General features: G+C 44.1%; 1 protein-coding gene across 1 annotated transcript in view; it reads left to right on the top strand.

Annotated features, from left to right (window-relative positions):
• The window catches only part of AMMECR1 (AMMECR nuclear protein 1), a 132116-nt gene that overhangs the window by 35354 nt on the left and 74276 nt on the right, over positions 1-22486 (top strand). The window contains exon 2 of the mRNA XM_080990551.1: positions 4408-4975. Coding sequence (XP_080846677.1) covers positions 4408-4975 — 568 coding nt within the window. The remainder of the gene's footprint in view (positions 1-4407; positions 4976-22486) is intronic.

Raw genomic sequence — 22486 nt, forward strand, 5'->3', positions numbered from 1 at the left:
AACACTCTGCAGTTTAGGCTCACTGTGACTGTCACAGTTCGTTTGAGATACTTTTGGGGCAATATTCCAGTTTGGATAATTACATTTTGTCTCCCCACCCCCTGTTGCTCTTACATGATGCATCTCCTTGTTCTCTTCAATCATTATGTAGCACTTGTGTGCTCTGTTGAAACAGCTGCCCAGATTTGCTCCCCCAAGGCAGTTTCAGCTAGGAATGATTCACAATTTGTTGAACTGATAGATATTAACACTTTTGAGTTCCTTAGGATGGAAGTGAGCCAGTCATGTACAATTCACCTCAGGTGGGGGGATGGTGCCGCTACTGCGTATTGTTGAGTACCACCAGAAAAAAGCACTGGTTTTACTACTTTGCTGTTTGCTACCTTTGCAGGAGAATGGTAGAGCTTCATTTCATTTACAAATTATCCAGAAAACCAAATACTTTATACTATCTTCTGGATCACTTAATAAGTACATGTATTATAGACATGTAGTGTTATAAGTTGTGGTGTATGTACAGGAATACAGGCTTTCATAATGTATTTTGGAGGGTCTCCGGGTAAATTAAAAAGAAAGAAAAATAAAAGTTGTTATTGCAAAAAAAGAAAAACAATCTTTCCAACTCCACTGCATTATTACAGCGGCTGAGGTCCTACCTGCCTGCACACTGTCTCGCCAGAGTGGTACATGCACTGGTTAACTCTTGCTTGGAGTACTGCACTACGCTTTATGGGGGGCAGCCTTTGCAGGTGACTCGGAAACTACAAATAATCCATTATGCAGCAGCTAGACTAGTGACTGGGAGTGGATGCGAGGACCATATAACACCGGTCCTAAAGGAGCTACACCAGCTTCCAGTATGTTTCTGAGCACAATTCAAAGTGTTGGTGTTGACCTTTAAAGCCCTAAATGGCCTTGGCCCAGTATACCTGAAGGAGCGTCTCCACCCCCATCGTTCAGCCTGGACACTGAGGTCCAGCTTTGAGGGCCTTCTGGCAGTTCTGGTGAAAAGTTACAGGGAACCAGGTAGAGGGCCTTCTCGGGAGTGGCACCTACCCTGTGCAACGCCTTCCCACCAATTGTCAATGAGATAAAATAACTATACAGCTTTTAGAAGACAACTGAAGGCAGCCCTCTTTAGGGAAGGTTTTAATGTTTGATGTTTTATTATGCTTTATATTTGTTGGAAGCTGCCCAGAGTGGCTGGGGCAACCCAGTCAGATGGGTGGGGTACAAATAATAAAATTACTACTATTACTACAACTACTAATACTACACAATCCTAGGCATCCCTACGCAGAAATAAGTCCTACTGAGTTCAGTGTGGCTGACTTTCAGGCACACTGGTTATATCATCAAAGCCTTAGTTTTTCAAATTCTGAGAGGTCTCTTAGGAACAAACTAGATTTTACGGCAGCAGATCATTGACCTTCCTCAATCATATAACAAGAGGAGTGAGTGGGTGGTGTGTTGTTTTTTGTGGGCAAGGACTACAGAACCTTTCCTTATCTGTTGTTTGTTCCCCTTGGTGCTTTTATCCTCCTCTGAGAGAAAAGAACCTCAGGAGAACGTGTTTTTTTAAAATACCAAGGTGAGAAGCCATCAATAAACAAGAGATGTACTATTTTCTTACTGCACGAATCACTATTCTATTTTTGTCATTATGCATCCTAAAAATAAAAAATAAAAATTGCCTTCTATATACAGAAGAGTTGTTAAGGACCCTAAAACGATTAACCATGTTCAGTTGGAGTGTATCATTCATAATTGTTTAAAGTATTCTAAGATCACAGTCACTGTTTCTGTAAGGTCACCACCTATCTATCTTGACGCTTAATGAGTTCTACGCCTCTGCTCCCTTTTACAGCTAGTGCCCTAACAATGTTGATCTCAGGAAGCAGTACACCCAATTTAGTGTGGCCAGAATGTTGAATGCTATGTAGAGCAGTTGGGAGTTATCATTTAACCCCCCTGAATTCTGTCGGATAGTAAAAGCAAGCTGCAAACTGGGACACAGGTGAATGGAGACAAAAAAGAGACTGACATCACCAAGGACAGGACAAGGAGAGAACCCCCAAGGTTCACATCACAAGAGCCCAACTGGATGAGGCCAATAACTCTGATCTTGACTTTGGTTCTCACAGTGGCCAATCAGATGCTTATGGGAAGCCCACAAGCAGAACCTTGAGCACAAGAGTACTTTCCCCACTTGCATTCTCAGTGGCAGTGCTTCAGAGGCATACTGAGGTGAAGCTAGTACTGCCCCACCCCAGCTACAGGTAGAGGAGCAGAATGGCAGGTGGACAAAAAAGCAAAGAGAGCTGCTGCCTTAAATACTCTGCTCGAGAGCTTCCTGGAGGGCTAGCCTTGCATCACATCAACACCATACATTTAAAGCACTGTTAAACAACTTTAACCATCAAGTCTTTGCACAAAGAATCCTGGGAACTGTAGTATGTTCAGCATGCTGACATCACAGACCTACAGTTCCCAGCACCCTTAACAAACTGCAACCCCCAGGATTCTCCATGACTGGTAAAGCAATATATAAGTGTATAGTGTATAGCTTTAAGTGCATAGTGTGGATGTAGATCAGCCTGCCATAACGAAAACAGCGTTCTGGATTTGAACTGAGCCTGATCACTGTGTGCTGAAGTATTGTAATATATCAATTAATCAAAAGGGGTTGAGTGGCTTTAAAATAAGTTGCTCTAGCAATGCAAGATGAAGCTGCAGAGGTGGTATGATCTGCCTTAAAGGCCATTCCCTGAACATAATGACATCTTGCCACACTAGATTAACCCCCCTGCTTCAAGGCTCAGATATATAAAAATACACCCTATATCTCACACTCATGTCACTGGCCTAGTTTTAAAATAGTCAAGCTTCCTATGGCTCTTGTGGGAAACTACAGGATTTCAACATGGAGGATGTTGTTCACTGTCCATTTGCCCTTAGGAAGAAGCCTCAAAGGCAGCTATTACTTTCCCCCACTAAGTATACATAGGATTGTCTATTTACTTAACTGTTAAGTGTCAATGGGCAATATTAAAAGCTGGGGTGGGTTGGGGAGAGAGGAAGGAAGAACAGTTCCAAATAATTGTTTTATTTTGCTTGTCTATATGTATCATTCTAAAACCAATGAAAAAAATGTAGGCACTTCTTGGGCTGCCTTGTTCACCTTGCTTATAAAGGATGTCCTTCTCTCTGGTGGTGTTTTTGGGAGCCATGGGTGAACCCTTCCCACCAAATACATCACAGTCATAAGGTAGCCAACGGCAGGTAGCAGCTTGCACGTTGCTGTTTTTGGGGGGTTTGGTGGTGTTTAAAAAAACAGGATCCTCCCAGGCTCTGGCTTGCTGACTCAGACTTATATATTTCGCCTTCCTTCTCCAAGCCAACTCAGGTCATGTGAATTATTTAGTAGGGCATTTTTCAGTTCTCTCCGAAGGGAGGGGTGGTTGGGAGGCAGGCTGAACTTCAACCTTACAGACAGTATACCTGGTTTTTGTGTGTTTTTAATAATGCGATTAAAACGAAAAGAAAAAAAAGCCCAAACCAAACACCGTCGTAAGCTGAGGCTATAAAGACTTTGCTGACACTGGGAAACGAACGTGGAGTGCGGGAGGGGGAAATATGGGATATGGAGGGGATTGTCAAAATGGGACAAGCGGGAGGCTACTAATGTTGCTCTTTCTTTTTTCTCTCGTTATACCCCTTCTTTTCCCCACTGTGTACATCAACGCCCCCCCCCCCTTCCCACGTTATCGTTGTTTTAAATTTCCCAACACATCTCCTCCCTCCGTTCTCCTCCACATCCCTTTCCTTTCATCCTTGTTGCTCGGCCATTATTCCCTGGGTCCTTCTTCTCTCCCTCCCTCCTTCCATTCAATCGTCCCTCGCTCCTTCTTCTGCCGCGTCTTCCCCGCACACCGCTCCTTCATCTTTACCTCTCCATTTCCCATCTTCCGCTTCTCCTCAAATTCCCCCCATCCATCTCTTTCATTCCTCCTTCCCCACATTTCTTTCTTCGTCTGCTGCCCCCACATCCCCCTTCCTCCTCCCTTCGGTCCCCTCCTTTCCCACATCCTCGCTCCTCTTTCTCGCTCACGTCCTTCGCCCTTCCTTTCCCGCGTCCCCTCTACTCTTTCCCGCACATCCCTCTCTTTCTCTCTCTCCCTTTCCTTCCTTCTCACATTCTCCCATTCCTCCCCGCTTTCTTCCTTCCCTTCTCACATCCCCACTTCCCCGCATCTCTCCCTCTTCTCTTTCTTCTCCTCATCCTCTCCCCCCCTCCATCTCTTCCCCTCATCCCTCTCCTGCCTCCTCGCATTCCCTTCTTCTCTCTCCCCCTCCGCTCGCCCCTTCCTCTCCCTCCTGCCCGCCTCCCCTCCTCCCCGGCTGCAGGCGGAGCGGGCCCGGCAGGAGGCGGAGGCGGAGGCGGGGCGGGCGGGCGCACGTCCCCCGGCCGGCGGAGCGGCCCCCCCGCCATGGGTCGGAAGCGCTGCGTGGGGGGAGACGGCTCCAAGATGGCGGCAGGTTGCTGCGGGGTGAAGAAGCAGAAGCTCTCCAGCTCCCCTCCGTCGGGCTCGGCCGGCCCGGGCAGCGGCGGCGGCGGCAGCTCGCACTGCGGTGGGGCGGCGGCGGCGGCGGGGTCCGGGGGAGGCTGCGGCGAGCCGGGGTCCCTTCCTGCGCTGCCGGGGGGCGCCCCCCGCCTCAACGGCCTCGGGGGGCTGGCGGGGGGCTCCCCCGGCTGCGCCCTTTCCCCGCCGCTGCCGCCCAGCTGCGGCGCGGGACCAGGAGGCCTCTCCGCGCCGGCCGCCGCCTCGCTCCTCTCCTCGCCCGGGGTCGGGCCCGGCGGCTGCAGGAAGATGGTGGTGTCGGCCGAGATGTGCTGCTTCTGCTTCGACGTGCTCTACTGTCACCTGTACGGCTACCAGCCCCCGCGGAGCCCCCGCTTCACCAACGACCCTTAGTAAGTGAAGAAGGTGCCCCCCCTCTCCTGTCCGCGGAAAGAAAAGGGTGCTTGCATTTGTGGGTGGGAAGCCTCCTCTTGGAAAGACCCCTCCCTAAGTTCAGTATGTGTGTGTGTGCATGGGGTGGGGAAGGCGGCGGGGGGGGGGTTACTTCTTTAATGACCTTTAGCTCATAGTTTTATTTATTCCCCCCTCTTAGAAAAAACAAGAAGTCTGCAGGACACCCCCCCCCCATGTCATTTGCCTGTCGTGTACTCTTCCCCCCACCCGCTTTCCCATCTAGTTCTAATTCATAATATTTATAATGGCTGCGATCCCTCTGTGCATTCATTGAACCTTTCAGTAAGCTCCGTTCCACGTAGTGCAGGTTTGGGCTGTAAGGTGGGTGCCTGAAAAGTGTACTAATGTAAGTATGCTTACAGCGATGCAAAGTGGTAGCGTTAGTATGGATATGTGATTGCACGTATATTGATGCAAACAATACTGGAAGCAAGCTTTCCCTCTCTCCGTATATATTTAAAAAGTGTACCAAGAAGTATCCGGCAACCCTCCCCAATGACCCTCCAATACATAATGCTCCTCTTGTTCTAGCACAATGTAACCCCAAACCGATTGCTTTCTGTGTAAGAGACCCCCCCCCCCCAAGACTAGCAGGTAGCTCTCCAGTTTGTCTTGTTGCTCCAGTGTGCTGCTCCAACTACTTTTGTTAGAATCCCCCATATTTTTCCTGCTCTAAGAACAACTTCTTTCTCCCTCTCTCTCTATCCCTCACAGCCATTCTCACAATCCCTAAAAGCCTTACTTACTTTATAGAAACACACAACCTTTTATCCCTGATAGCACTCCTTTCCACTGTTACTGTCCCCATGTATTTTTCACCCTGCCTGAAACGTCTGATCTAGATCCCAACAGTGCTCCCATCTCGTATGTACCAGGGATCCCCCACCCATTATCCCTAATTACTCTTCTATTGTAAGCAATAGTGAATATTTCAGTGCATCTGAATGAAATTGCTTTCGTCTAGTGGATAGCATCCTTCTCCCTCTAGCTACGCTCTCCTACACCTCTACATGGCTCAACCCAACCCCTTTGTGGACCCCAACAAACACATCTTGTGAGCACCCTTCAGATTTTTCTGCTTTCCCTGTAAAGACTTAACAGATCTCCCAGGATGCTGCTTCCTCACCCTGTTTGTCTCCTAACACTCATACGGTACTTGTTTGGGAGCTTGGGTGGAGTGCTGGTGGAGGGTGGCATATGCAGGGAAGAACTAGCAGGCAGAAAGAGAATCCTTGACACTTCCATCCACCTGCAAGTTTTTCATCTGAGAATACACCCCCCCTCCTCCCCATTTGAGAACAGAAGTAAACACAGCTAAGGAGGGGGGAATGGACCGAGGTGGCTGCAATGGAGAGTTTCATTGGCATGAGAAAAGTTATGTATCCTTCCTCTCACCTGCCAGTTCTCCCCTTCATTCTGTTACCGTAGCTAAAGGGGGTTTAGTAGTAGAGTTTGCTAAGGTAATTCAATAGTTTTGCTTTCAGAGCAACTGCTTCATCAGCAGCAACCTTTAGTGAATAATCCCTTACTTCCTTCCCATATAGCTTTCTCTTAGCTGAAATATAACTCCTTCTTTCTCCAGTGAGCAGTTCTGTAGCTACCTCAGTTGTGTTTCTTGGCTTCTTACACTGGCAGGAGGGGGGAAGAAGGTCCTCAGTTCCAACTTCACTAATGTCCCTTTAGGACCATTCACCCCATAATACTTCCACCCCCACCACCCCACAGCAAGCATAAAATTTACAGTGGATGTCCTCTTTCAAAGTACAGCCCCTCATTTATTAGTTTTAAAACAAAATCATATACCACCATGTTTTCAGGTTGCTTTTCATAAGCAATCACTCAATAACATTTATTATATTTATATAATATGCTCAAGGTGGCATACAAGTTCTTCCCTGTCTCTTTTACTCTCACAGCAGCCCTTTGAGATAGGTCAGGGATAGCCAATGTGCCTTCCAGGTGTTTTTGACCTCTGGCAATTCTGGCTGGGGCTGATGGGAGTTGTAGTCCAAAATATCTAGTAGACACTGTTTGGCTACCACTGAGTTACTCCAAGAGATAGTGCCTAAATCAAAGATAGTAGGTAAAAAATAGATTGGCAGTGTAGGCTCCAGGGAAGGGAATTCTACTGACGGTACCAGCACTGAGAAGGCTATCTCTCAGATTACTGCTCAGACTGGGAGGGAACCCAGGAGAGAACTCATTGTAGATAGTCATGCTCTAGGAAACCAATATAAGGTAGAGGTAAAGGGACCCCTGACCATGAGGTCCAGCCATGGCCGACTCTGGGGTTGCAGTGCTCATCTTGTTTTCTTGGCCGAGGGAGCCAGCGTACCGCTTCCGGGTCATGTGGCCAGCATGACTAAGCCGCTTCTGGCGAACCAGAGCAGCGCACGGAAACGCCGTTTACCTTCCCGCCGGAGCAGTACCTATTTATCTACTTGCACTTTGACGTGCTTTCAAACTGCTAGGTTGGCAGGAGCAGGGACCGAGCAATGGGAGCTCACCCCGTTGTGGGGATTAGAACCGCCGACCTTCTGATCGGCAAGTCCTAGGCTCTGTGGTTTAACCCACAGCACCACCCGTGTCCCAGGAAGCTAATATACTGAGGCTAATTACGTCCAAGAGATGTTGCAGCTGATAGAATATATTTTATGCCACAGAGGCCACTTGGACCCCCAGTGGCAGCTGGATCCAGGAACATTCTTAGACTGCAGACTTCTTTCTTATGAGGAGTACAGCCCTGTCCAAGAAAGGTAGAACACCATCTTCCTGAGTGGAGGAGCCCAACTACTCAAGCTATGCATCCCCACATAGCAACTAGCATCCCTACAACATGTTTGAACCTGTATTGCAGGTTTTGCTAGTAAGGATCTTCACCACTCTATATTGCAGAAACATTGTTGCGTATAGTTAAGGTGGAAAGATCAAATGGCATTCTGCTATTGTAAAGTCCTGCCACTGTAATCCTAATAAAATCAAGACTATTTGTCCAAATTATCTAAAGGTTAACACAGAAAATCTCCATGCTAAGCACACTATAAATTGACCACATTAAAAATAAAACCTGATAAGAAATTACTGAGATACAGCAGTTGTTTAAAGATTCCCCCAATAAGTGCAAATTTATCCACTTTGTGACAATTATTTGCACATCTAAAATATACCTTCTGTTTTTCCCTTTTGCTGGTTTAGATACACTCAAAAATTCAAGGAAATTGCAGAGGTCTTCTCCTTCCTGGTTTGGTGAAAATCTGTTGTGTATCCATAAAAATGTGAGGTTTTAAAATTTCAATTTCAATCCATCATTTAAGTACGGGCAAGTCATATTTCAACACACATTCAGGGCTAGGTTGTGCCGGGTGAAGCTTCTCAGTTGAATGATCATCTGCTGCCAGACTGACAGCACAATCTTATACAGTACTAGCCTGCTCAGAATTAAGGCTCATCGAGTTCAATGGGACTTACTCTCAGGTGTAGGATTTAAGCCTCAGGAAGCTTGCAAAAGCCAGTAGGTCTGGGAAAAGGGGGTGTAGGGGCAAGAGGGAACAACAACCTGTATGTAGTGGTTGGTTGTGGTGCTTTGCATTATGTGTATGTTTGGATTTATTTGTGTGAAGTGATTGTAAACGGCTGAGCCTGAAGCAGTGTGTGTGTGTGTGTGTGTGTGTGTGTGGTTTTGCATTTGTGTAAAGGGGATTGTGAGAAGTGCCTGTAAATGGTTAGACCAGGAGTGACCCAGACCACTTCAGGGAGAGCTTGATGGCTAAGTAAGGAGTTGAATGCAGTGTATATCCATAACCATGTACAGTATATTGATAATTTATTCAAATAAATTTGCTATATAGGAAACCATTGCAATAATAATAAGCACTGTTTGCTGCTTTGCATAGAATCTACTGTGTGCTTCACCAAACTCTTCAACACATATATTGTGAACTTTGTATATTTATCAGAATATTTTTTGATATGGAGATTGATCTTTTTGCCTCTGAAGCCAGAAATCTGCATAGCGAAACACAAAGCTAAACCTGAATATCTCATATCTGTCTCTGTATTCTGTTCAGTGTGGCATTAGACCATTGAATTATTTTTCTCTTTGCTGTATCAGAGTTAAGTTATGAGTTCCCATAACCTCTTAACTTAAAGATGCACATTTGCCATGACATAACCACATTAGTTATCCTTTGTATGACCGTCCTACAAATAGGAACGTAAAAGGATAAGAAAGTATATTTTACTTAGTTTTTCAATGTGCTGTTATGGGTGAAGTGGGGATTCTAATCCAGGTTACTGAACAAAAATAAGGAAGCTTGGGAGGTAGCAATTGTTCTTGATTGATTGATTGATTGATTGACATAGCACACAGGATTATGAGCTTTGTGTGGCATAGAAAAATGCTGTACAGCTGTCATACACATTGCCCCTATAGACACCACACCCCTCACACAACATTTTCTGTTCAGTCAGGAACCTTATTTTCTTTTCTATGAATTGCTTGCCTCATCCTAGCTAGTTTACCTTATCCCTATGTTACAAAGTACTTCCAAGCCACCTGTGTTAGAATACTCTGTCCAACACCAAACTCAGATGGTGAGTGCGATAACAATGCAGCCCAAACGGAGGAATGAGAGATTTGTGGAATGTTGAGATTTAAAGAAGTACAATTAAAAAACAAACTGAAAACCTAGCTAGATTAAAAAGCAGTGCCACACCCCAACAGATCAGTTTAGACTGAGCATACTTAGTAGCTATGGAATGCTGAATGTTGCTTGGAATAGAAAAATGAAGGGTGGCGGCGGAGCAAGTATCCTGGAGGAGGGCATGGCTGCCTGATTGACAGGAAATCTGAACTTCTTCCAGGAGATGAGGATACACAGCCACATTTTGTTGCAGCTCCCACTTGTCCCACTTACAGAATGCTGTCTTATCTTGCTTTCAGCCTTCACTTCAGGTTGAGCCTCCCATTATGCTATGCAGAAATACCGCTGTATTGTATTCATGTGTTCAGTGAACTGAAAATTCCTTTCCCCTCTTGTCATCATTCAGTTGCTGTACAGTTTCTAGGTCCTATAGATGCATCACTTCACTAGTGGCCACTGGTGAAGTTGTAATCTCTGGTTATCCCTCCTGCAACTGTGGGTTGAAACAGATGGCCAGTTTCCATGTGGTTTCCAATGTACACTGTTCCCCATGGCAGCTTGTAACATGAGAGACAGCTGGTTTACACTCTGGCCAGATGGAAAGCCAAGTGTAACTGTGCCCTCCATTTCTCTGGACATCCGAACAACTGTAGTTGTTGGCTTACCACATGACTGCTGTCTTTCTCAAGCTGTCCTGGCTTCAGTTTCACCAAAATTCTTCCTGTGCATTGAGCCTCCACAGTTACCAGGGCAGAAGAAGAAGAAGAAGAAGAAGAAGAAGAAGAAGAAGAAGAGGAGTTTGGATTTGATATCCCGCCTTTCACTCCCTTTAAGGAGTCTCAAAGCGGCTGACATTCTCCTTTCCCTTCCTCCCCCACAACAAACACTCTGTGAGGTGAGTGGGGCTGAGAGACTTCAGAGAAGTGTGACTGGCCCAAGGTCACCCAGCAGCTGCATGTGGAGGAGCGGAGACGCGAACTGGGTTCCCCAGATTAGGAGACTACCGCTCTTAACCACTACACCACACTGGCTCTATTCTGCTCTATTCTGCTCTATTCTCTATGCTGCTATTTCATGAGAGTTAAGCGTGATGTGCTGCACATAGAATTCAGCTTCCTGGAATCCTGAATTTTCATGAGAGTTTCTACTCCCTTTTGTCTGCTAAGGTAGGCTTTGAGATACATGACCAATGCCTGCTAAAATGTCAGAAGCCAAGGAAGTTGATGAGTAATATTTTAAGCTGTGGGAGAGGAACAAAGAGAGGGAGAGAGAATATGCATCCCTGCCAAAAATGCTTCCACTTTCAAAAACATATAAATACAAGAAACAGTTTATGCCTTTTGGTGGTCTTCATGCTTCTTCAGCTTCCTGAATCTCCCATTCCTTTCCTCCTCCTCAGCCTCTTCTGGACTAGGAATGGTGAATATTCCATACCCTGCAAGCTGTATGACAAATTAAAATGCACACACTGCATCTTAGTAGTGACATGCACCCTACTAGGGTTGCTGCTGATGTGTATTGCTGCACTCTTGTACTTATTCACTGTCTGCAACAGCGAATACCTTATTATTCAGCAAATACATCTTGGGGAAGACCTGTAGGTCCTTGGCCATGTGAATGCTTGATGTTCAATTCTAGGCATCTCTAAGTAGGGTTGGGAAAGACTCCTGTCTACAAATCTATGGTGAGAGAACAGTTACCTCACAGCGGCTACAGCTTTGGTTGCTGTAAAGCAGCAAAGGGGCATCCAAAATGGTAAGTGGGCTGGAGTAACTTCCCTATAAGAGTAGTGACTTTTTTGTTTAGAATGAAATAGGGTAATAGGGATCATATATATAAAATATTGTGTTGAAAAAGTTGGCAGAATTTTTTCTCTCCCTCTCATACTACAAAATCCCAAGGTCATCTAATGAAGCTATAAGGGTGACAGATTCAAGATACAGAAAACAAAAGTGTTTTATATTGCGAACCTCCCTGAGATCTGTGGATGAAGGGTGGTATACAAATTTAATAAATAAAATCTTTATTTCCTGATGAATATCCTTTGGACTATAATGTAACTTAAATAGAAAACTATCTTTAGAAAGATTTTTCCTCCAAAGCATTTTATTTTAAAAATCCAATTTAAATTAAAAAATTCAATTCAAATAAAAAAAATCTGATTTAAATTTTTAAAAATCCGATTAAAAAAAATAAATCATTGATTTTTATCCACCATGTCCAGGACCCACTTTTAATCCACACATGTATTGGGGGACCCATTTCTTAATATTTTTGCATGGTAGTAGTGCTCCTACCATGCAGCAGTGGTGTAGGTAATACGCAGCTAAAGGGATCAGTGCTGTGGCTTGGCATAAGGCAGCTTACTGTGCTGCTTCTTGAGAGTTACATGCCCAGCCTCCTTATTCCATGTGCTGACTTGTTGGCTGGCCAGTAAGTCTCTTATCTAAGCCTTCTAGCTTCCTCCAGTGATTTCTGCATCTCTAACTCTTCAGTGATTCCTAAACAAAACATATGCTCCTCTTCTGAATGTAATCTGAGCTACTCGTGATTGATTGTGGATCATTAAAGCCCACCATTATGTCATTCTTGCTAAGAATTACTTTATTTCTTAGATCCGTTACATAGGCAGGCTTGTGCAGTGGTTAGTGCCAGACAGTGTTCAAAACTTCTATTGTTCTAGGCACATTTTGCGATAGGGAATTCATTATTGCAAGCAGTTTCTGAGCTTGGCGCAGTACTGCTCCTAAGATTTCAGATTAAAAATACAGAGTGGAAGGAAAGGAGGACCCTTTTCTGCCTCCCCACTTCCAGCTACTCTCTGAAGGCTGGAGAAGAGACCCTCTTAAGAATATTAGGGGGGAGGGCAGGGGAAGGACTAGACCATGTGAAAAATGAAATATATTTTAGCTGCAGTTCATTCATATTCATCTTTGTATTCTTGTTATAAAAGAGCACGCCTAGGCATTCCGTTGTTGCTTCCATAACCTAGGTTTATCTCAATTTCTAACATTGGTGTCAGACTAGACTGAGGAAGCCCAGATTCAAATCCTCACTCAGCCATGAAACTCACTAGGTGATTTTGGTTCTCCCTCCCGGCCTTCTCCCCTCGTGTGTGTGTGTGTGTGTGCGCGCGCGCGCAGGGTGGATAAAAAACAACGATTTTTAAAAAAGGATTTTTTAAAATTTAAATTGGATTTTTAAAATAAAATTCTTTTGGAGGAAAAAATCTTTGTAAATATAGTTTTCTATTTAAGTTACATTATAGTCCAAAGGCCATCAGGAAATAAGGATTTGTTTTAAGTGTTTCATGTGTGCTGAAAAAAAATGTTTAACCACATCAGTTAACAAACATGAAGACATATGCTATAATGTTATTGTTTTAGTTAAATAAATTGTTTAAATAGTTATTAAGGAAATGATTGTTTTTCTCCTTCCAATACAGTAGAAAAGTTGTCCAAATATAAACAGTTAATTTATTAAACCTCACAATAATTTCATAATTATCTTGTAGCCTTATGTCCTCACCTTCCTTCAATCTGTCTATGTATTTCTAATAGTATAACCAAATCAGTAATTTTTGATATAACTGTAAAAACTCCTCTGAAAATGTATTATTCCAAAAATGAAACTTTCATCTGGTTGTAAATATTAAGATTATACCAGCAGCAATGCCTTTCTGTAAAAAAAAAATATGATTTAAATCAAGTCTTACTGACTAGTGATTTAAATCATGATTTAAATCATTTTTATTTAAATCAAATCCACCCTGGTGTGCATGCATGTGTGTGCCTAACCTACCACAGGGTAGTGGGGGGGTGTCCATGCACGCCACCTCAAGCTCCTTGTTGGAAAAGTGGGATAAATGTAAGAAATAAAATTATAGTTGTCGTGTGAACATGTTTGAAAACTGGGGCAAAAGTGCCTAAAATAAAATGAGTTACAAACAGTAGTGAGTTTTCCTTTTACAGTCTCTATTCTCCCAGTATAGTTTTCTGAATAAATCCACCATTTCTACTGATAAGATTTCCCCCTCTATAATAGTATAACAAAGTTCACTAAATACCTTGCCTGCTCGCCATAAGCTTGTTCCGTAGTTGCTCAGTGTATCCTTCTCTGCCACTATGCTTTTAAAAAAATTCCTTTGTGTCACCAAGAAATCATCTACCATTCTACAGTTCATAGTTGCTATGGTTGTAGCTCCCCATTGAATCAGTATATATATATATATAATGCTCTCTCTGCTCCAAGCCAGCTAATGATTTTGACTTCACCTGTGATGCCATATTAACCAACACATCCATTGTGCAACCAGTAATGCTAGGTGGAGGCTTGTTGCTGACCTTGCCCAGTGTATCTGAAACACAGTGCAAAGTTGGGGGACAATTCTTTGCTCCCTTCTCCAATTTCAACTTTGGAGATTGGTAGGGGATTCTATGTAGTCCGTTATCAGCCTCCCACTCTGGTCTCTATCTACACCCTTCATCCAGCTTGGTGGGATAGAGGCAAGGCTTGCTTTGGCTTTGTCGTTTGCTGATCTTTTGGAGTACCCAAAAGCACAAGCTGACCCAAATCTGCCTTCCTGCTCCAACTTAGAGCTGAAAGGGGAAGGCTAAGGCTTTGTATTTGGTAGTCCGAACTCCTAGTGGGCATAGAGCCAAAGTAAATCCCAGGCTTCCTCTGATCTTTGTGGCTGGGGAGGGAGTGGGAATCCCCCCGCCTTGCCCTGAGAAGAAGCCTAGACCTTCTCATGCTTGCTAGAGGTTGTGTGAGCCCTTGGAGTGCTGAATGAAATTGTTGACCCCTGGGAAGAAAGCACCACCAGGGAAGCTTCAGTCTGCCAAACAGAGCTGTGTTGTCATACTTGGCCTTAGTTATGTGCTTACATGGCTCATTAAAACAGGCACTTTGAAACCACACAATTTTGGGAACACTGAATGGATTTTCACCAGACTAGCAGAAGGCGCACCTTCACAAAAATTTTGAATTGTTAAAATAATCTGAACTGCCAAAAGATTAAGCTTCAACTGTGTTTTCAGTGGATACGAAAACGCAAACAGAATAAAGACACTGGTTCAAAGCAAGCTATTAAACTGCGAGAACTTAGTCATTTTTTATCAGATGTTCTAAAATTTGTTCAGTCTATACCCCTCACCAGGTAGATTTTCTGTGCCAGCTTCCATACTGACAAGACAAATTGTCTTGATTGTTTGATCAATAGATTTTTAGGCTTGAAATGACAGAATGCCAAACTGGCCACTTAACTTAATTTTAGTGCCGCTCTTGTACCTGTGGTTAAGAGCTGTGGTGAATAGCTTGAATGCTGCATAGCACCAGTCTCTGACTTCCTGTGTTTCCTGGAGGCCCCTTGATTTATTCTGAAAACAGCTCTTGGTAGGGACCAGAAACAGTAGTCTTTCCAAGTGCAAGAACACCTTATCCTGTTCTAAGTTTGGTGCCTTTGTGTTCTTACTCATGGCTGTTTCTTCTTACTGTTTTTTCCATGGCAGTCATGTCGTGTCATGTTGGACCATATTTTAATGCCTTACTGTGAGCATGCAAATAGCTTCTGCTTTGCTCCTTTGCTAGTGGAAGCAACAAGCCAGTTTGGTGTAGTGGTTAAGAGCGGTGGACTCGTAATCTGGTGAACTGGGTTCGCGTCCCCACCACTCCTCATGCAGCTGCTGGGTGACCTTGGGCTGGTCTTTGAAGTCTCTCAGCTCACTCACCTCACAGAGTGTTTGTTGTGGGGGAGGAAGGGAAAGGAGAATGTTAGCCGCTTTGAGACTCCTTCGGGTAGTGATAAAGCGGGATATCAAATCCAAACTCCTCTTCTTCCTGGTTTGGCCCTTCAAGCTCAAGGATCATGGTTTGTTTCACTCCAAACAAAACATAATTTGAAGCAAATTTTTGATAAAAACAAACCACAATCCTCTGTTCAGCTGTAAAGCTAAGTCAGGGATCATGGTTTGTTTCTCTTGCTCGAGGGGAGGAGCAAATGGGAGTGTTTTCTTTGTTCACCATTAACTCTGAAAACTAGGCCATTATCAGTAGCATGATGAGTGCAGGATACTTGAGGAGGCTCCTTCTTAGACCACTCGCCCATCTAACTGAGTATTGTCTAGTCAAAATTGCAATGGTTTTACAAGGTCCTTGGCAAAGGTCTCTCTCAGACCTGCTACCTCACGTCATAGCACAATGTTTCCCAAACTTGGGACTTAAGCTGTTGTTGGATTACAACTCCTATCATGCCTAGCTAACAGGACCAATGGTCAGGGATGGATGGGAGTTGTAGTCCAAAAAACAGCTTGAGACGCAAGTTTGAGAAGCATTGTAACGGATTCCATGGATGGAACACGGGGCCTTCTGCATTCAAAGCATGTGCTCTGCTATGGAGCTATGTCTCTCTTACTACACTTGGGGAAGGATTTGGCTTTCAAGTACAGTCTAGTATGTATTTCATTTCATAAAATGTATATACCCTTTGACTATTAAAAAACTCTCAAATCTCGTAATTTAACATGTACTATTTGAGATTCAAAGTGCTGCACACCATTAACTACTCAAACAAATGGTCTCTTTTCAGCTCCCACTTTCCAGGAGCATCCCCTGAAAGTGCCGCTCCTCAGGATCTGGACTGGTATCTTCAATAGGAAATACCTGCTCTCTGGGTGGATATCTCTGGGGTTTGAGGAATGCTAAGATTCTGCCTCCTACTGCCTTTCAGTCCCTTAACAAGCATCCTTGCCTGTGCAAATGTGCATGTAGTATTGAATTTAAATAGACCCCTATGTGCTTCTTAACCTTTGTAAGCGCCAGTGTTTGTAGAGCCTCTTAATTTCCCCCAAACTCCAGCTAATTATCTCTAAAGCTACATATGTGTTTAAAATTTTGATTACATGGTTTCATTGCAGAGGGTCTATCATCTACCTGTTTTTGTGAATTAAAGATTGCAAAGAAAATAGAAGAAAGAGACTCTTGCACAGGCCCGCTTTTGTGATAATACTTGATATTGCCATTTTCTCCCTCTCCCCTGAGTTGTCATTTGATTTTAATAAGGGTTTTCTTCCCAATAGTTTTTGTGTGGGTGTAATTTCTTAGGTTTTCTTCTGGAGTAAATAAACTGTGCACATATACCTAAGGAAAATCTGTGACTCCATGAAAATCCTCAAAAGTGTGTTTAATTCCACATGGTTAGCTATATTTCTCTGTTGCAGGGAAAACAAGAGTTTTGTGGCACCTTCAAAACTAACAGATTTATTGTAGCATAAGCTTTTGTGGGCCAAAGCCCACTGTCAGATGCATCAGCTGAAGAATATCGAGTTTCAGCTTTGCATTTAATTAATGTGTCAGAAATTAATTCCACCCACAGGTTAGTTTGTGACTACTCTAAGAATATATTACCCATGGAACTCCCTTCATTAAGCTATTTAGAGATCACTCCCTGGAATGCCACAGTTAGGAGTTTTCAGTGCTTAATGTTTTGATGAAAAATAAATAATTTTGCTTGCACATGAATATTTGGTCTCAAGTAACTTTAGTTTGGTTTCATGGGAACCAATTTGATGCTCCTTAAAGTTTAGAATAGCTCAAATATATTTTAAATCCAGCAAATTTATGTTGAATCTGATTAAACTTGCATCATAGAGTCTATTTAAAGGACTATTCTCTGGTTATGAAACAGTGATGAAGGCTTACTTCACCATCAGTGTCAGCTCAGGGCCATCTAGTGGGGCTCTTTAAGGCAATGAGAGAACCTTTACAATCTCCTGCATCTTCATTTAGAGATGCCTCATCAGCTTGCTGTGACATTTTTGCCAGGCACTTTGAAGATGAAATTGCCTGTGTTAGGTCTGACTTGGCTGCTGCTGACATGGAGAGTTTAGACCTGCAGTGTTTAATGCCCTGTTCACTCACATTTGGTTAGGTAGGTTTTAGCTGTTTTTCCCCGAAGGTTGGTCAACAAGAGTTTTGTCCACACAGCCACTTGCTTGTTGAATATTGGCGACACGGCTGGTGTGGAAAAGTTTGCACTTTCAGTAATAGCTGTGTTATTAACTCTTCACTAGCCAAATGTAATATGTTGGCCACCTTTAAATAGGCAGAGGTACAGATGTCACTGAAAAGCCATTATTTGATCTACAAGATTTTGGAAATTATTGGCCAATAATTGAAACCCTGTTGGTGTTTGTGGTCTTGAAAGACAGTAAATGTAACTATTTCACCTGTAGGTCTTGGGAGAATTTGGAGGTGTTTTCTGTAACTTATTTTCTACCTCATAGGAAGCAATTTGTGAAATTCCATAAACTTTTATTCTTTGCTGAATATCTACCTTGACTGGGTGTGCTGGTCCCGGGGGGAGGTTACCGTGAGGCGTTGTCAGAGTCTGGTCCTGGGTCAAGGGTCTGGAGACAGTCCACAAAGGGTGAAGCGGGGTCCGAAGCAAGAAGCCGGGCGTGGTCAGGAACTCTGGAAGAACAGGTCTGGGTGCTGGCAGAAGCAGGTTTCCAACGACGTTGCTCCCGCAACCTGGGACCGGGATGACTGGCCTTTTATCTTCTCTGAGGCCAGGGGCGGTCCTGGCCCACAGGTGACCCGCCTCTCCTGGCCTTAAGGCGAGCACTCCTCCTGAGAGAACCCAGTTCCCTCCACCTCTCTGCCCTGAGCCTCTGCAGCTCAGGAGAGGCTGGAGGGTTACTGGACCCAGGGGGAGACTCACTTTCCCCTGACAGGGCTGGGAGTGGTGCACCTGTAGGCAATGGGCCCTCAATCACCTCCGGAGCCAGAGTGGATTCATCTGGTGTCTGCTCCTGAGGATCCGGCACAGGTGCAGGCGCTTCAGAATCAAGGCCCTGCCCCGGCTCAGCCGGCCCCGGAGGCGGGGACTCCTGTGCAGGCTGGGATTCCTCTGGTTCAGCCTCTGAATCAGATTCCCAGGCCATCACACTGGGTTTGTTTGGAAATTTTGAGAGAGGTGCCTATAAAATAACATTAGGTTTTAATTTGGATCCAATTGTCTCTTCCTTGAATCAATGTCTATAGGCTGCATTGGATTGGATGAGTGCTAATGTACATCAGTACATGATGCTTAATACAAATACAGTGGTACCTTGGGTTACATACACTTCAGGTTACAGACTCCGCTAACCCATAAATAGTGCTTCAGGTTAAGAACTTTGATTCAGGATGAGAACAGAAATCATGCTCCGTCGGCGTGGCAGCAGCAGGAAGCCCCATTAGCTAAAGTGGTGCTTCATGTTAAGAACAGCTTCACGTTAAGTATGGACCTCCGGAACGAATTAAGTACTTAACCCGAGGTACCACTGTAAAGTGAAAATGGCTGGATATACAGTAGGATCTTTGAAGAACATGTTCCTTTTAAAGAGCTAGGCTCTCAGCTGGAGGATGTTTTTCAACTCAGCTTTTCTCTGCTCATGGATGATCAAGAGGTAGTTGTAGTCCTGGTGCATTTTTTATATTGCCATCTTATAAGTAAACAGCATCCCCCCCCCCCCACCTAGATAATAACCTAGATAACCAGCCATTCATCATGCAATGAAACCCTTGTGACTTGACTTCTGCAAAACAGTCTACATAACATTGCCTTCTTAAGACATTTGAAAAGCTTCAAACTGGTGTAAAATACAGCAACCTTTTACAAATGTTTGGTTGTAGTTTCATTGGCTTTCTATTAGCTTACAGGTTTGCTTCAAAGTCTTTGTCATTAGCTGTCTAAAGCATTTAACAGCTGAGAGCTGCTCTATCTGCTAGAATGCCTTCTTGTTAGATACTTCTCCCATTTAGGGTCCAGTGGCAAGGCCTTATTTCAGATCCCTTTCTGTTAGGATGCATTATCCATGAGGGTGTGTAGGAGGTGTGTTCATTTTTTCACAACTTTTGTAATATTAAGCTATAAACCGGTGGAAAAAGCTGGAGTATTTTTAGGCATTCATCAGACAATAAGGACATATTAGGGTTTTTTTATATTTACTTTTTGGTATACCAATCTTGACAAAGGCTTTTGGAAAAGCAGCATCTAAATTCTATTACAATAAAATACAGAACAACTGAAAGTGAAAACAAACAAATCACTAAAAATCACAGCACCTGGTCAGACCAGTACATTGTTTTAAAGCTTTTGCAGATTAGCATTTAAATGGTAATAATAATAATACCGTATTTTTCGCTCTATAAGACGTACCAGACCACAAGACGCACCTAGTTTTTGGAGGAGGAAAACAAGAAAAAAAATATTCTGAATTTCAGAAGCCAGAACAGCAAGAGGGATCGCTGCGCACTGAAAGCAGCAATCCCTCTTGCTGTTCTGTGATAGCTGAGCAGCCTGCATTCGCTCCATAAGATGCACACACATTTCCCCTTACGTTTTAGGAGGGAAAAAGTGAGTCTTATAGAGCAAAAAATATGGTAATTTATTATTTATACCCCGCCCATATGGCTGGGTTTCCCCAGCCACTCTGGGTGGCTTCCAACACAATAGTCCGTCAAACATTAAAAGCTTCCCTAAACAGGGCTGCCTTCAGATGTCTTCTAAAAGTCTGGTAGTTGTTTTTCTCTTTGACATGGTGGGAGGGCGTTCAACAGGGCAGGTGCCACTACCGAGAAGGCCCTCTGCCTGGTTCCCTATAACTTGGCTCAGATGTAATGCTCAGATGTATCAAAGCATGGGGCAGAGATGGCAAACTGATTATTAAAAAAGGAATACCAAGCTGTGTAAAACATCCACAACCTGTCCAGGTGGCTCAACATAACTTCAGCTTTTGATGTTGGGACATATGAATAGTCTAACTTTAGCAAAATGTTTATGAGTTGGAGGTCTCAGTTATAAGAAGTTGAATGTGGCATGGGTGTAAACTGAACTTGAAGAGTGGTTTGAATGCTTTAGGTTCTCTCCCTGTCCCCCGCAGTCCATTCCTTTAGGTTTTCTTTGTCATCTTCATATGTTTAAGCAAATGGATAGACATTCTACTAGTGTGAGCCCATATAGTAAGTGCCTCTCAATCTTTTGCACGTTTAGGCTGTATTCTTACAAGTGTTTCAACATTACTCTTATCATAATCTTAGGTATATTGCCGTAAGATAACTTTAAATTAATCATAATAAATGAATAATTTTAAATTTGTAAAATACATATCTGGTTATGACTTCATTTCCTAGTACAAAGAGATATGGCTCATTTATCATGCTACCACCTTTACTTGCCTGTTCACCGGGTGTTCCTTTTCCTGTGTCTGGCTTTTTGTCTTGACTCGCGCCTGAAAATTGTTCCTAGGAACTTTAGCTTGTGTTGACAAACTTCCTTTGCCAATTTGGATTTCTTTGTTCTCAGAGAATTGTATTCTTTAGGAGCCAATTTCCAACATGACTCTAATAAAATCAGCTGCCCTTTGTATCTAGAGTATGTCAACACGTTTGGTGTATTTTATATTTCTTTTCCCTCAGAACATGTAGAAGTTCATATTATGCAAATATGAATACTTCCCCTTGTCTGATTTCACATGGTACATTAAATCAAGGATCAGGAGATCAGAAATGAGACTTAGGTTTATGAGTAGCATACTCCTATTTAATTTTGCTATTAGGTCAAAATCTGCAAGTTATAGTTAGGGCTTTTCCTCTATACCAAAACGGATAATCCAATTCACCCAGCAATTTCTGATTCTGATTTGGAAGGCAGCCTCTAAGCATAGTTCACCACCAGAACAAGGTATGTTTAGCATTATACAGGAATTGATAGGGGAATACATATGTTATGTAAACTGCTTAGAGGTTTTTATTGATTAAGCAGTATATAAATATTATTAAATAAAAAAAGAGAAGGGAGGAGGAAGCCCAGGGCACCTTGGCTCATTCATAATCCACCAGGCCCTGGTTTGGAGGATTGCTGAAATGTAGTGTTTCAGTGTTGTACTAAAGAATACCTAGATACCGTATTTTCCGCCCTATAGGACGCACCGTCCCATAAGGCGTACCTAGTTTTTTGGGGGGGAAATAAAGGGGAAAAAATTATTTCCCCCCCAGGCGCGGGGCTGGGGCAGAGGAAGCCCGAGCTTCCGCGACCCCAGCCCCCAAACAGGCAGCTCTCTGCAAGCCGTGGGAGCCCAGCGCTGGCTCCCGCTGCTTGCAGAGAGGTCCGGGAAGCCTGGACGCGCTGAGCTCAGCGAGCACAGGCTTCAGCATGCAGGCAACTCTCCGCAAGCAGCGGGAGCGCTCCTGCTGCTTGCGGAGAGGTCCGTGAAGCCTGGACGCACTGAGCTCAGCGCGCGCAGGCTTCAGCATGCAGGCAACTCTCCGGAGCGCTCCCGCTGCTTGCGGAGAGGTCCGCAAAGCCTGGATGTGCTGAGCTCAGCGCGCGCAGGCTTCAGCATGCAGGCAACTCTCCGGAGCGCTCCCGCTGCTTGCGGAGAGGTCCGCAAAGCCTGGACGCGCTGAGCTCAGCGCGCGCAGGCTTCAGCATGCAGGCAACTCTCCGCAAGCAGCGGGAGCCCAGCGCTGGGCTCCCGCTGCTTGCGGAGAGGTGCGCGAAGCCTGCATTCGCCCCATAGGGGACACACACATTTACCCTTCATTTTTGGAGGGGAAAAAGTGCGTCCTATAGGGCGAAAAATACGGTATTTGACCATGGCTGTTCAGCCACCTTTCATCTGGTCCCTTTTCATAGTATTCCCACAGAATCCATAAAGTGTGGAAGATGTGTATTATTTAGTCTGCTGTTGGCATCTGTCTGTCTCAAGAGACAATGGAGTATGCCTCCAGGGGTGAAGTCAAACAGCTGCATTAGCAGCACCA

This window comes from Podarcis pityusensis (assembly GCF_964106645.2).
Source record: "Podarcis pityusensis genome assembly, chromosome: Z".
Lineage (NCBI taxonomy): Eukaryota > Metazoa > Chordata > Lepidosauria > Squamata > Lacertidae > Podarcis > Podarcis pityusensis.